The sequence below is a fragment of the Crinia signifera genome, chromosome 11, assembly GCF_055691185.1.
Source record: "Crinia signifera chromosome 11, ASM5569118v1, whole genome shotgun sequence".
Classification (NCBI taxonomy): domain Eukaryota; kingdom Metazoa; phylum Chordata; class Amphibia; order Anura; family Myobatrachidae; genus Crinia; species Crinia signifera.
The window spans coordinates 60,250,294-60,262,560 of NC_139227.1; the positions used below are offsets into that span (position 1 = coordinate 60,250,294).

General features: G+C 45.7%; 2 protein-coding genes across 4 annotated transcripts in view; one reads left to right on the forward strand and one right to left on the reverse strand.

Moving 5' to 3' along the window:
• DRC7 (dynein regulatory complex subunit 7) overlaps positions 1-12,267 on the reverse strand; it is a 224,720-nt gene that overhangs the window by 102,408 nt on the left and 110,045 nt on the right. For all 3 annotated transcript variants that reach the window (XM_083164885.1, XM_083164887.1, XM_083164886.1), the window contains one exon: positions 38-138. In XM_083164885.1, the coding sequence (XP_083021011.1) occupies positions 38-138 (101 nt within the window). The remainder of the gene's footprint in view (positions 1-37; positions 139-12,267) is intronic.
• The window catches only part of LOC146045815 (uromodulin-like), a 122,530-nt gene that overhangs the window by 11,140 nt on the left and 99,123 nt on the right, over positions 1-12,267 (forward strand). The gene's annotated exons all lie outside the window — the stretch shown is intronic.

Sequence of the window (12,267 nt, forward strand, 5' to 3'; positions counted from 1 at the left end):
TGTGTGGTGGGTCCCACAAAGTACCCTCACTACTCACTCTGTAACATCAGACACCTGAATGTGCGTCAGGGTCTTCTCATTCTCCGGATCCTTTAGCTGCTGCTCAGCCACACTTTCTTCCAGGACTTCCATCTCACCCTGAGAGAGACCACAGCATTATTACATTACTGGTTACTTGCAGACATACACAGGGTCTATATGTACAAAGGCCTTGAGCTAGGAATGTACAAGGGCTATTATGAGTAGTAGAGGAGGTGCAGACCCCATACACTATGCCCCAACCACTGCATACCATACTTGCCTACCTGACCCTCTCCATGCGGGAGAAAATGCTCTGCTCTTGGACTTCCCTGGTAATATATGATTGCCATCACCTGTGGTGAAACACCTTTACCTAGCTCCACACAGGTGATGGCAATCATACATTACCAGGGAAGTCCAGAAACAGAGCATTTTCTCCTGCATGGAGAGTGTCAGGTAGGCAAGTATGCTGCATACATATATCACATAGGAATGTATTATTAATACTTAGGACTTATGGGCAGAGCCGGCCCTAGGCATAGGCAAACTAGGCAGATGCCTAGGGCATTTGGAATGCCTAGGGGCACCAGCAGCGTCTGCTGATTAAAATGATATGCAGCATGCCTATATTATGTGTGTGAGTGAGGCTGTATCTGCATATGAAATAGTGTATTCAGGGAAATCACTGTAACATAGCATTCCGTATGCAGGTACAGTCGCACACAGAATATAGGCATGCCACATATCATTTTAATCATCATCATCATATGTGTCCTGCTGAATTTTCAGCAAAAAAGGCACCCAACGTTAGAGGAACTGGCCAGGAGCTGCATGACCTATTGAGGCAAGATGCATGAGGAAACATCTGTATCCAAGCAGAGGCAGAGGTCACAGTGTTAGCGGCTGTGCGAGTGCTGTCTGCGGGTAGGTTGGTTGTGCAATAGTGTTTGGCATATGTGTAAGGGGCATTATGTGTGTCATGTATAAATGCATTAATAATGTGCGACATATGTGTAACAGGCATTATGTGTGTCATGTGTATAAGGGCAATAATAATGTGCAACATATGTGTAATGGGCATTATGTGTGTCATGTGTATAAGGGCATTAATAATGTGCAACATATGTGTAAGGGGCATTATGTGTGTCATAATGTGTATGAAGGGCATTAATAAAGGTTGGCATAATGTGTAAGAGGCATTATGTTTGTAAGGACATTAATAATGTGTGTCATGTGTAAGGGGCATTACTGTGTGGTATTATCAGGGGTGCCGAGAGAAAGGGGTAGGGGGGTACAAATTACCCAGGCCAAAGTCTCATGGAAGGGCCCAGTGGGGGCCCCGGGCCCCCTCCCCTTAAGTGACAGCAGCAGCTGCAGCTCTTCTCCTCTGCCCAGAACACATTGCTTTGTGCTGGGTTGCAGTGTGGCCATGCAGGTGCTTAAAATACAATATTTTATCAGGATTTTTTTCTAAGGGTATAATGTGAATAATGTGAGGAGTAATGTATATAAAGGTAAAGTGGTACTACTGTGTGATGTAACGTGAATAAGGGACACCATCGCATGATATAATGTGAATAAAGTTGCACTACTGTGTGGCATAATTTGAATTGGGGGTACTATTGTCAGTGGCGTAACTACCTAATTGTCGCCCCCCCCCCCCCACATATTTTTCGGCGCCACCCTACCCTCGGCCCCCTCCCTCCCCTCGACATACCTGCCCGGCCGCATCTGCCTGTCACGGTCCCGTCTCCTGCTGCTGTAATGAAAATGGACTCTTAGAAAATGGCTGCCCCCATACTGCAGACAGAAAACTGTCTGCAGTATGGGGCAGCCATTTTCTAAGAGTCTATTTTCATTATAGCAGCAGGAGCCGGCGCCGGGAGATACGGGACCGTGACGGCAGGGCACCAGACAGCAGCGGGTAAGTGGTAACTATAGCCTCGCAGACCCCCGGCGCCCACAGGTTCTCTGCGCCTCCCCGCCACCGCGGGGGCTGCGGAGCTATAGCTACGCCACGGACTATTGTGTGGCCATGCCCCTTCCCAGCAAGAACACACCCCTGTTTGGGCTGCGCACCAAATGTGTGCACTGTTTCTATTTAAAATATTGCGGGTAGGAGCACCAAAATTATGACTGCTATGAGGGTTGATGGTGCTGGGAAAGGGGAGCAGGGTCAGAGGCGGAACTAGTGGCGGTGCTAGGGTGCACCAGCCAAAATCTTGTCTAGGGCGTCGTTTAGGCTAAGGCTGCCTCTGCTTATGGGCAACCATGGGGCAGTGGGTGTATGTCTAGTGATTGCTATGCTGGCATGGTAACAGGCCTATTTTCATGTGGAGGCCATGAGCTGAAGCTGCCTCTGCCCCATTGGTAATCTGGCCCTGGATATATGGCACCATGCGTACAGTGAGCCGGGGTATTACGGGAATACAGCCCCACGCGTACAGTGAGCCAGGGTATTACGGGGATACGGCTCCACGCATACAATGAGCCGGGGTATTACGTGGATACGGCACCACACCTACAGTGAGCCGGAGTATTACGGGGATATGGCACCATGCCTACAGTGAGCCGGGGTATTTTGGGTATAAGGCCCCATGCGAGAGGGGATATATACTGTATACCAAGCCTGGGCAACACCGGCCCTCCAGCTGTTAATGAACTACACATCCCAGGATGCTTTGCATTAGTTTTGCTATGTGGCTATGCTGAAACTGATGCAAGGCATGCTGGGATGTGTAGTTCATCAACATCTGGAGGGCCGGTGTTGCCCAGCCCTGCTGTATACACTGCTCAAAGAAATAAAGGGAACACTTAAACAACACAATGTAACTCCAAGTCAATCACACTTCTGTGAAATCAAACTATCCACTTAGGAAGCAACACTGATTGACAATCAATTTTGCATGCTGTTGTGTAAATAGACAACAGGTGGAAATTATAGGCAATTAGCAAGACACCCCCAATAAAGGAGTTGTTCTACAGGTGGTGACCACAGACAACTTCTCAGCTCCTATGCTTTCTGGCTGATGTTTTGGTCACTTTTGAAAGCTGTTGGTGCTTTCACTCTAGTGGTAGCATGAGACGAAGTTTACAACACACACAAGTAAAGCAAGAAACACTGCGCTAAACTGGAATTACTAATATTTTAATTAAGAATATTTTTTAAAAAGAAAAAAAAAATTGTGATAAAAATACACAAATTTTTATGTATACATATACACCTAAACCATGTTAAAAAAAACGTCAATAGACAACATTCACATACAATATAAGCAGTAATGAAGAAAAATTGACCAGAGTTAGCCAAATAATATGTTAGTAGTAGTTCTTTGTAAATACCACACTTATGCTCCTTTCAGACCGCACTTAAAAACCGGTATTTTGACATCCGGTGGGTGGCGCATCCAAGATGGCCACATCTTAACCGAGCTCCGCTCACACAGGCTCCATCCAACTCCAGCCACAAGTCGGTACCCTACACACATCCAGCGGTCTCCTTTCCTCCTGGAGATCAAGCCGATACCAAATTCGTGGACCTGGACCCAGGGGGAGCCTTCTTCCACCGGAGTCTGGCCCGTGATCGGGCCCTCACGTGGGACGACGCCTGAGCAAATAAGTGCTCCTGATCAAGCATCAGGCCCCTTGAACTCCCTATCAAGCACTAATGCTAAGTTCATTATTGTTAGGTATATCGTTACTGTTGTATAGTTCTCATCTGGTCGGTTCTGATACCCCAGTCAGAACTCACTGGGAAAGTTTGGTTTGGAAAATATGGAAAATGCTGTCAAAGCTTCGCATGTTATTTATAATTCATGATCTTTTTGTCATTTACAGTTGTCTTCAAAATTATTCAACCCCCACTGAAATTGAATGTTTTGGCCAGTTTGACATTGATTTTGATCATTCAGTCATCTTGCTTACATTTACATGAAAGAGGCACTTGTAGGTCAGAGAAATATAAACTTAAGTTTATAATGAAATAACCACAAATGTCTTTTCTGTGCTCACATCATTATTAGTTTTTATTCAACCCCCAAGTGACATTCAATCTTAGTACTTAGTACAACATCCTTTTACAGTTATAACAGCTTTTAAACGTGAAGCATAGCTTGACACAAGTGTCTTGCAGCGATCTACGGGTATCTTCGCCCATTCTTCATGGGCAAAAGCCTCCAGTTCAGTCAAATTCTTAGGCTTGCGCACTGCAACTGCTTTCTTTAAGTCCCACCAGAGGTTCTCAATCGGATTTAAGTCTGGTGACTGCGATGGCCACTCCAAAATGTTCCAGCCTTTCCTCTGCAACCATGCTCTAGTGGACTTGGAGGTATGCTTGGGATCATTGTCCTGTTGAAAGGTCCAACGTCTCCCAAGCCTCAGGTGTGTGACGGACTGCATCACATTTTCATCCAATATCTCCTGGTACTGAAGAGAATTCATGGTACCTTGTACACACTGAAGCTTCCCTGTACCTGCAGAAGCAAAACAGCCCCAAAGCATAATTGACCCTCCGCCATGCTTCACAGTAGGCAAGGTGTTCTTTTCGTCATATGTCTTGCTCTTCCTCCTCCAAACATAGCGTTGATCCATGGGCCCAAACAGTTCTAATTTTGTTTCATCAGTCCACAGAACACTATCCCACAACTTTTGTGGTTTGCCCACATGACTTTTGGCATACTGCAGTCGACTCTTCTTATTCTTGGGAGACAGCAAGGGGGTGCGCCTGGGGGTTCTGGCATGGAGACCTTCATTACGCAGTGTGCGCCTTATTGTCTGAGCTGAAACTTCTATACCCACATCTGACAAATCTTTTTTCAGTTCCTCAGCAGTCACACGGGGACTTTTATCCACTCTACGCTTCAGGTAGCGCACAGCAGTCGAAGTCAGGATCTTCTTTCTTCCACGACCAGGTAGCATTTCAATAGTGCCCTTTGCCTTGAATTTGCGAATGATGCTTTCTATGGTGTCTCTTGGTATGTTTAACTTCTTTGCAATCTTCTTATAGCCATTGCCCTTCCTGTGAAGACAAATCACCTCTTCTCTTGTCTTCCTGGACCATTCTCTTGACTTCACCATGTTTGTAACCACACCAGTAAATGTCTAGAAGGAGCTGAGTATCACAGTCATTTTAAAGCTGCCTAATTGGTGCTTATTATGCTTGATTGGTGCTCGGTGACATCCACAGGTGTTTTCAATACCTGATTGAAAACACCAGAATTAACCTCTCTTCTTCAGAGTGGTAGTCTTTAAGGGGTTGAATAATTGTGGCAATGAAGAAACCACAAAATACACATTTACTACTGTGTTATATAAACAATTGATGTCATTTTAGTTGCATTTGGTTCTTTAAAACGTCCTTGTAGGATTTCATTCTGAATACAATTCCAAATGTACACTATAGTCCCTAAACCCCTTTACAGCATTGGGGGTTGAATAATTTTGAGCACAACTGTATGTTCGCAATACATTGCTATATCAGACATGTCTAACCTATCAGATATGGGATTTACTACATGTCGCGACACGGCCCTGCACTTGCTGGGATGGAGGGCTGTATTGTATGTTTAATCTTTGTTCTAATGTCTTTGCCAAGGCTGGAGTAGGATGACACCACCCATTCCCACGACTCTACCATACTCACCCCCCCCCCCCCACACACACACATTCTATTAATGTATTATCTTTGAATGTGTGCGGCCTAAATTCCCCAATCAAAAGGATGAGAATAATAACCCACATAAAACATCATGACCCAGATATCATCCTCTTACAGGAGACCCACTGGAAGGCTGGTGAGGACTCAACACTTAGGGCACCATGGATTGCAGAGTGCATATCGGCCCCTTACGTCACCAAATCAAGAGGAGTAGCCATACTTTTTTCTAAAAAATTGGTTTATTCTGTAACAGACTCAATCTTAGACCCTGAGGGCAGATTCCTGTTATTAGACATCCGGATAGGAGATTCGGAGTACACTATCTTAAATATATACGCCCCCAACACTCAGACCCCAGATTTTATATGCCATATCTCCCAACTACTAGCACAACGATCACACTCCTCGTTAATTATAGGAGGAGATTTTAATGTAGTCAAAGACCCCACACTGGATAAACTACCTCCCCCACGGACCACCTCTTCCAACATATGGACAGCATTCAATACATTCTTAACCCAAACACATGTAACGGATGCATGGAGACTATTCCACCCCACTGACAAGTCATACACATTTCACTCAGGAGTCCACCACTCATTCTCACAGATAGACTACATCCTTGTTGCAGACCATCTAATCTCTTCTGTTACCTCAGCTAACATAGGAGACATCCTAATCTCAGATCACGCCCCATAAATATATCCCTCAACATATCTTCTACGAACCCGCTACACAGATCTTGAAGATTTCCCTCATATTTCTTTCACTCAGAAAACTTTCGGCAACATCTAAAACACCACTGGTTGGATTACATGGACACTAACATAGAACATTGGGACATGCCGGTGCTGTTTTGGAAAGCTGCAAAATCGGAAATGAGGGGACACATAATAGCATACGTGGCCAAACGGAACAAAGCCTCCAGAACACAATACGAATCCCTACATACTAATATGACCTCTTGCCTTAACACTTACATTTCCAACCCCAACGATGACAATCACACAGCTTACCAGCAGGCGAAACACCTTCTTGAAGACTTTCTACTCTCACAGGCTCAAAGGCATCTTGATTTCACAAAAAATAGATATTTTAGATGGGGTAACCGCACCGGACGTCTACTAGCAAACTTAACTAAACACTTCCATCGTAGGAGCAACATCACATCTATAAAACAAACTAGCGATTCCCCACTCCTGACAAAGACGCAGGACATAGTAGATGCTTTCCAAACTTTTTACACTACTCTATACTCGGCTGACCCCCCAGATTACGCACAAATGGACCAGCTACTTAGAGACTCTAGACTACCCTCCCTTTCCCAATCCCAAATAGAAATGTTAGACAAAGACATTACAGCTGAGGAGGTGACCCAAGCTATCACATCACTTCAAACAAATAAATCCCCAGGGCCAGATGGATTTTCTGGGGAATATTATAAAATATTACAACCAGACATAATTTCAACACTGTTAGAACTCTTCCAGACTATCCATAAATCCCAACCCTATTATCCCACATTTAATGAGGCATACACGCCCTTAATTCTTAAACCCAGACGTGATTCCACAAAGTTGGACTCATACCGCCCTATTACTCTTTTAAATGTAGATTTTAAGCTCCTATCTAAAATTATGGCAACTAGAATACAATCCTTCTTTTCGGAAATTATTTCACCCACCCAAATGGGGTTTGTCGCGGGATGACAATCCGTTAAGGGTATTCGCACTGCAATTGCCTCGGTAATCACTTCCAATCTCCATCCTAATGCCCCACACATGTTATTGAGCCTAGATGCCCACAAGGCATTTGATACCGTTTCTTGGCCCTACTTATTCCTAACACTATCAGCCTACTCCTTTGGACCTCATTTCATAAACGTGGTAAAATTCTTCTACAACACTCCAGACACCTCCTTACTTATTAACGGAACTAAGAGCACACCCATTCGGATGTACAGAGGAACTAGGCAGGGATGCCCCCTCTCCCCGATCTTGTTTAACCTTTCCTTAGACCCCATACTCAGACTAATAGACTCTTGGCCTACCCTACAAGGAATATGTGTAGGCAATGTGGAAATTAAAACAACTGCATTCGCCGACGACGTCTTAATATACATAGCAAACCCCAAAACCTCTTTACGCCCTCTCCTAGATCTTTTACGTAGCTCAGGTTGGCTCTCCGGGTTACAAATTAATCTGGAAAAGTCTGAAATTCTATGGGCGGTATTCAATGAGGCTGATTCACCAGGTTTTTATGGCGATTTTGTGCTGTAAGGCGAATTTTTGATAAAAACGGTGAATCACCCTATTCAATGACCAGATGGTGAATACATTTCAAGGTTTTTTTCGCCATGATTCACCGAGTAGCAATCGCTATCTTTTTATGGTGAAGTGGAATGTGAACTTCTAAAATAAAGTGTTTTGTTTTTTACATTTGGTGTCAAAAAATCAGGAATTTTATTCTGAGGAGGGGCATGCTATTTTTATTCATGTGCTGTAAGCCAATGAGTATATATTTAATTTAAAAAATATATATATATATATTTTATTTTTTACACTGACCAGCCAGCAGGGGGCGCCGGAGCCGAGCATTAGATATTCATATATTCACTGCACCCGATCGTTACATATGCATGATCGGGTGTAGTGAATATACCCGGTCCCCTGCTGGCACCCCCGCCTGTGCTGCCTGGCACCCGGGGAGCCCACCTCCCCCCCACATACGCTCTGGGGCAGGCAGAGAGACTTCCATCTCCCTGCCTGCCACCGTCCTCAGGCTCCCTGCGGCGTTCGCCGCAGGAGCTCATATTCGCCGGTCAGGGGCAGCGAGCCCCTGATTCATTAAATACCGGAGCCGGCGAGGCTCCGGAACGTGGCGAATGTGCAGCGAATCCTAAACAGGATTCGCTTCACATCGCCGGTATTCACATTGAGTACCGCCCTATAACTTGTGATCCCTTCCTACCCTGTCTAGAACCCTCCCCCTGCTCTGATAGGCCTTGTGCCCATCCTCATTAACATACATGTGACCAACAGCACTGTGTAACCTGTAAAGAACCCTCAGTGGTTTATGCCCCTTCAGGCTTAATCAGCCCTCTGTGTTTCTATCAGACATCTTTAATGCTTCCCAACCTCCCCCCCACATACGCTCTGGGGCAGGCAGAGAGACTTCCATCTCCCTGCCTGCCACCGTCCTCAGGCTCCCTGCGTGTTCACCGCAGGAGCTCATATTCGCCGGTCAGGGGCAGCGAGCCCCTGACTCGTTGAATACCGGAGCCGGCGACGCTCCGGAACGCGGCGAGCAGTGGCGAATGTGCAGCGAATCCTAAACAGGATTCGCTGCATGTTGCCGGTATTCACATTGAATACCGCCCTCTATCTGAAGCAGGGGTTTACCCGCCCCAAGTGGGCTTCACAGTTGCCCATGAGATGGGCCAAAGGTCGCCTGACTTACTTAGGCATAACCCTGCCCAAAAACATACAAAATCTGTATATCTATAACATAAGCAAAACTATTAAAAGTCTCGCCAGAGACCTAAACAGAATGGGCCATCTCCAGCTGTCCTACCTGGGCAGGGCAAATCTCCTGCGAATGATATATTTCCTTAAACTCCTGTATCAAATCCAAGTCTTGCCCCTTCTACTTACTAAATCTGATACCCTCACCATAACGAAATTGTTCCGAACTTTTATCTGGAACAAGGGAAGAGCAAGGATTGGAATAATAAAGTTAACTCAACCCAAATGGAATGGCGGCATTAATTTCCCGGACATAACGATATATAATCAAGCGGCGGCATTCAGATACCTTAAAGACTGGTTACTCGGGAATCAAACCTACGCTAATACCACCTTAGAACAAAACTTTCGGTACTTGTTTCCTAGCACGGCCACAATCGTAACTAATCGTGTCCCTTAATTAAGGGACACGATTAGCCCGATGGACCCGATTTCCTTTGAAATCAGGTCCATTTTGCCGGCTAGGAAACAAAAATCGGGGGCATCGCGTCGGTCGGGACCATTAACATTGGTCCCGACGCGACCGACGCGATGCCCCCGATATTTGCATTGACTTCAATGTTAAAAAAAATTTTAACATTGAAATCTTGTCGGGAACTGTAAAATATCGGGGGCATCGCGTCGGTCGGGACCATTAACATTGGTCCCGACGCGATGCGACGCGATGCACCCGATTTTTACATAGGATTCAATGTTAAAAAAAATTTTAACATTGAAATGGTGTAAAAATGTTAAAAAATGTGAAATGGGTCAATATGACCCATTTCACATTAAAAATGTCCCCGTCGTCGCCCCACGATAGACGGCAACCCGAAGCGTGGCGAGCGCAGCGAGCCCGCGAGGGGCGGCGGTACGCGTCCTCCGACCTTTTCATGCCCTACTATCCACTAGGGCGTGTAGTGAGAATAGAATAGTGTGGCGAGCGCAGCGAGCCACCGAGCCCGAAGCGTGGCGAGCGCAGCGAGCCCCGCGAGGGGACGCGGATACCTTCACAGGTAAACGCGTCCCTTCGCGGGCTTCACAGGTGTCCGTGGCGACGCCGACAACTGTGAAGCCCGCGAAGGGACGCGATTACCTGTGAAGGTATCCGCGTCCCCTCGCGGGGCTCGCTGCGCTCGCCACGCTTCGGGCTCGGTGGCTCGCTGCGCTCGCCACACTATTCTATTCTCACTCCACGCCCTAGTGGATAGTAGGGCATGAAAAGGTCGGAGGACGCGTACCGCCGCCCCTCGCGGGCTCGCTGCGCTCGCCACGCTTCGGGTTGCCGTCTATCGTGGGGCGCTGTGTACACGCTTCAATTTGGGGGGGTTTGGAATTTTTTTCATTCAATCCAATGTAAAATTGGGTCCCAGGGACCCAATTTACATTGGATTTAATGAAAAAATCGGGTCAAAAATCGGTCGGATCGGTCGATCGCATCGCATGCGACCAAATCGCATGCGATGCGATCGACCGATTTTTTTCAGCACGACCACCCCGATCTTAATCGGTGTGGCCGTGCTAGGAAACAAGTACCAAACTTTCTACCCCATACCTCCCTAACCGCATTTTTACACCTAGAAGATAGGGACATCCCTCCGGAAATACACCTTAATCCCCTCCTGATGTCAGTCCGTAAATTATGGCTAACCTTACGCCACTCTTTTCACTTGAACCCAAATCATTCCATACATCTGCCTTTCCTACAAAACCCCCGATTCCATGAAGGTAACGCCCCACCCCTCTTTACGAGTTGGAAAAATGCTGGACTATATGGAGTCGGTCAGTTAATAGATTCTCAAACTCACAAACCACTCACTTTCTTAGAAGCCTCTAGAGACTTTCCAATAATTACCACTCTTAACCTAAATTTTATTCAAGCCCAATCGTACACTGACAAAATTTCTAAACTCATCCCGGAAAGAGATTGGAATAATGACCTTGACAATGTACTCTTGGCTCCCCCCCTACCTAAAAAAGCGATCTCTACTTATTACAAATTCCTCCGAAAGCCTATCGACTATTCTTCACAGCGTACGGGCCTTAATCAATGTTTTTTTTTTTTTATTCAATCTTTATTTATACATTTTTCATTAAAATCTTTTTACATATCTTTAACTTACACAGTACAAAATGTTATTTACATATTTCTCGTTTAACCATGAACATAGTTAATTCCCTGGGTGCTGCGGTGCGCCAACCCCCACCGGCCTGTTTTGTTTTTACCTTTAGTTATTCTAAGTTTAGCTTGAGGTGGTTACTATTTTTACCATAATTTATTATTGTTATTCATTGAGCTTCCATGCCCATTTTTCTATTCATACCTCCTATCAATAACCCAGCCGAGGGTGGGTAGCCCACCGCAGCACTGGTCCCACAATTCGAGTATAATATGCAAATATTACAGATCTTAATTCTTTTCTACCTTCCTACCTTCCCACCCTCCCCATTATTCCCCAGGTTAACGTCGGTCTTATCAAAATCCTATCCAGTTTAGCTCACTTCGCTCCATCTATTCCATATGAGGTGGTATTTACTCTCCATTCCCCTGATGAGATACAGATGTCTCTCATGCGATTTAGTTTCTTGAACTAAGGCCTTCCAAGAGGCTACTTCTGGCCCTTCTTGTGCCATCCACTTCCGTGCGATACACACCTTGGCCAACATGCATACATTATTGAAAAATTGCTGCACCGGTCTACTCAACAATCCCCCTTCATCTATGGCTAATATACATGCTCTAGGTGTACAAATTCCACGGGGAATTCCCTTCGTTACCAATGTATTTATGACCCCCGCCCAGAATTTGGCCACACTTGGGCATGTCCACAACAACAGAAGGAAAGTTCCGGAGGGGTCCTGGCATTTGGGGCAATTGGTGTTATTTCTGCCTCCAAATTTATGCAGCCGTTCCGGTGTCATATAGGTCCTGTATATTAAGAACAACTGAATCTGCTGGAAACGTACTTGGTTTGTGGCAGTTTTTACATTATTCAATGCTTTACCCCACTCCTCCTCTGTGATGGATCCCAGGTCCTCTTCCCATCTCCTCTTTATGTCTCCTAACCCCTCCTTATGCTTGTTGTT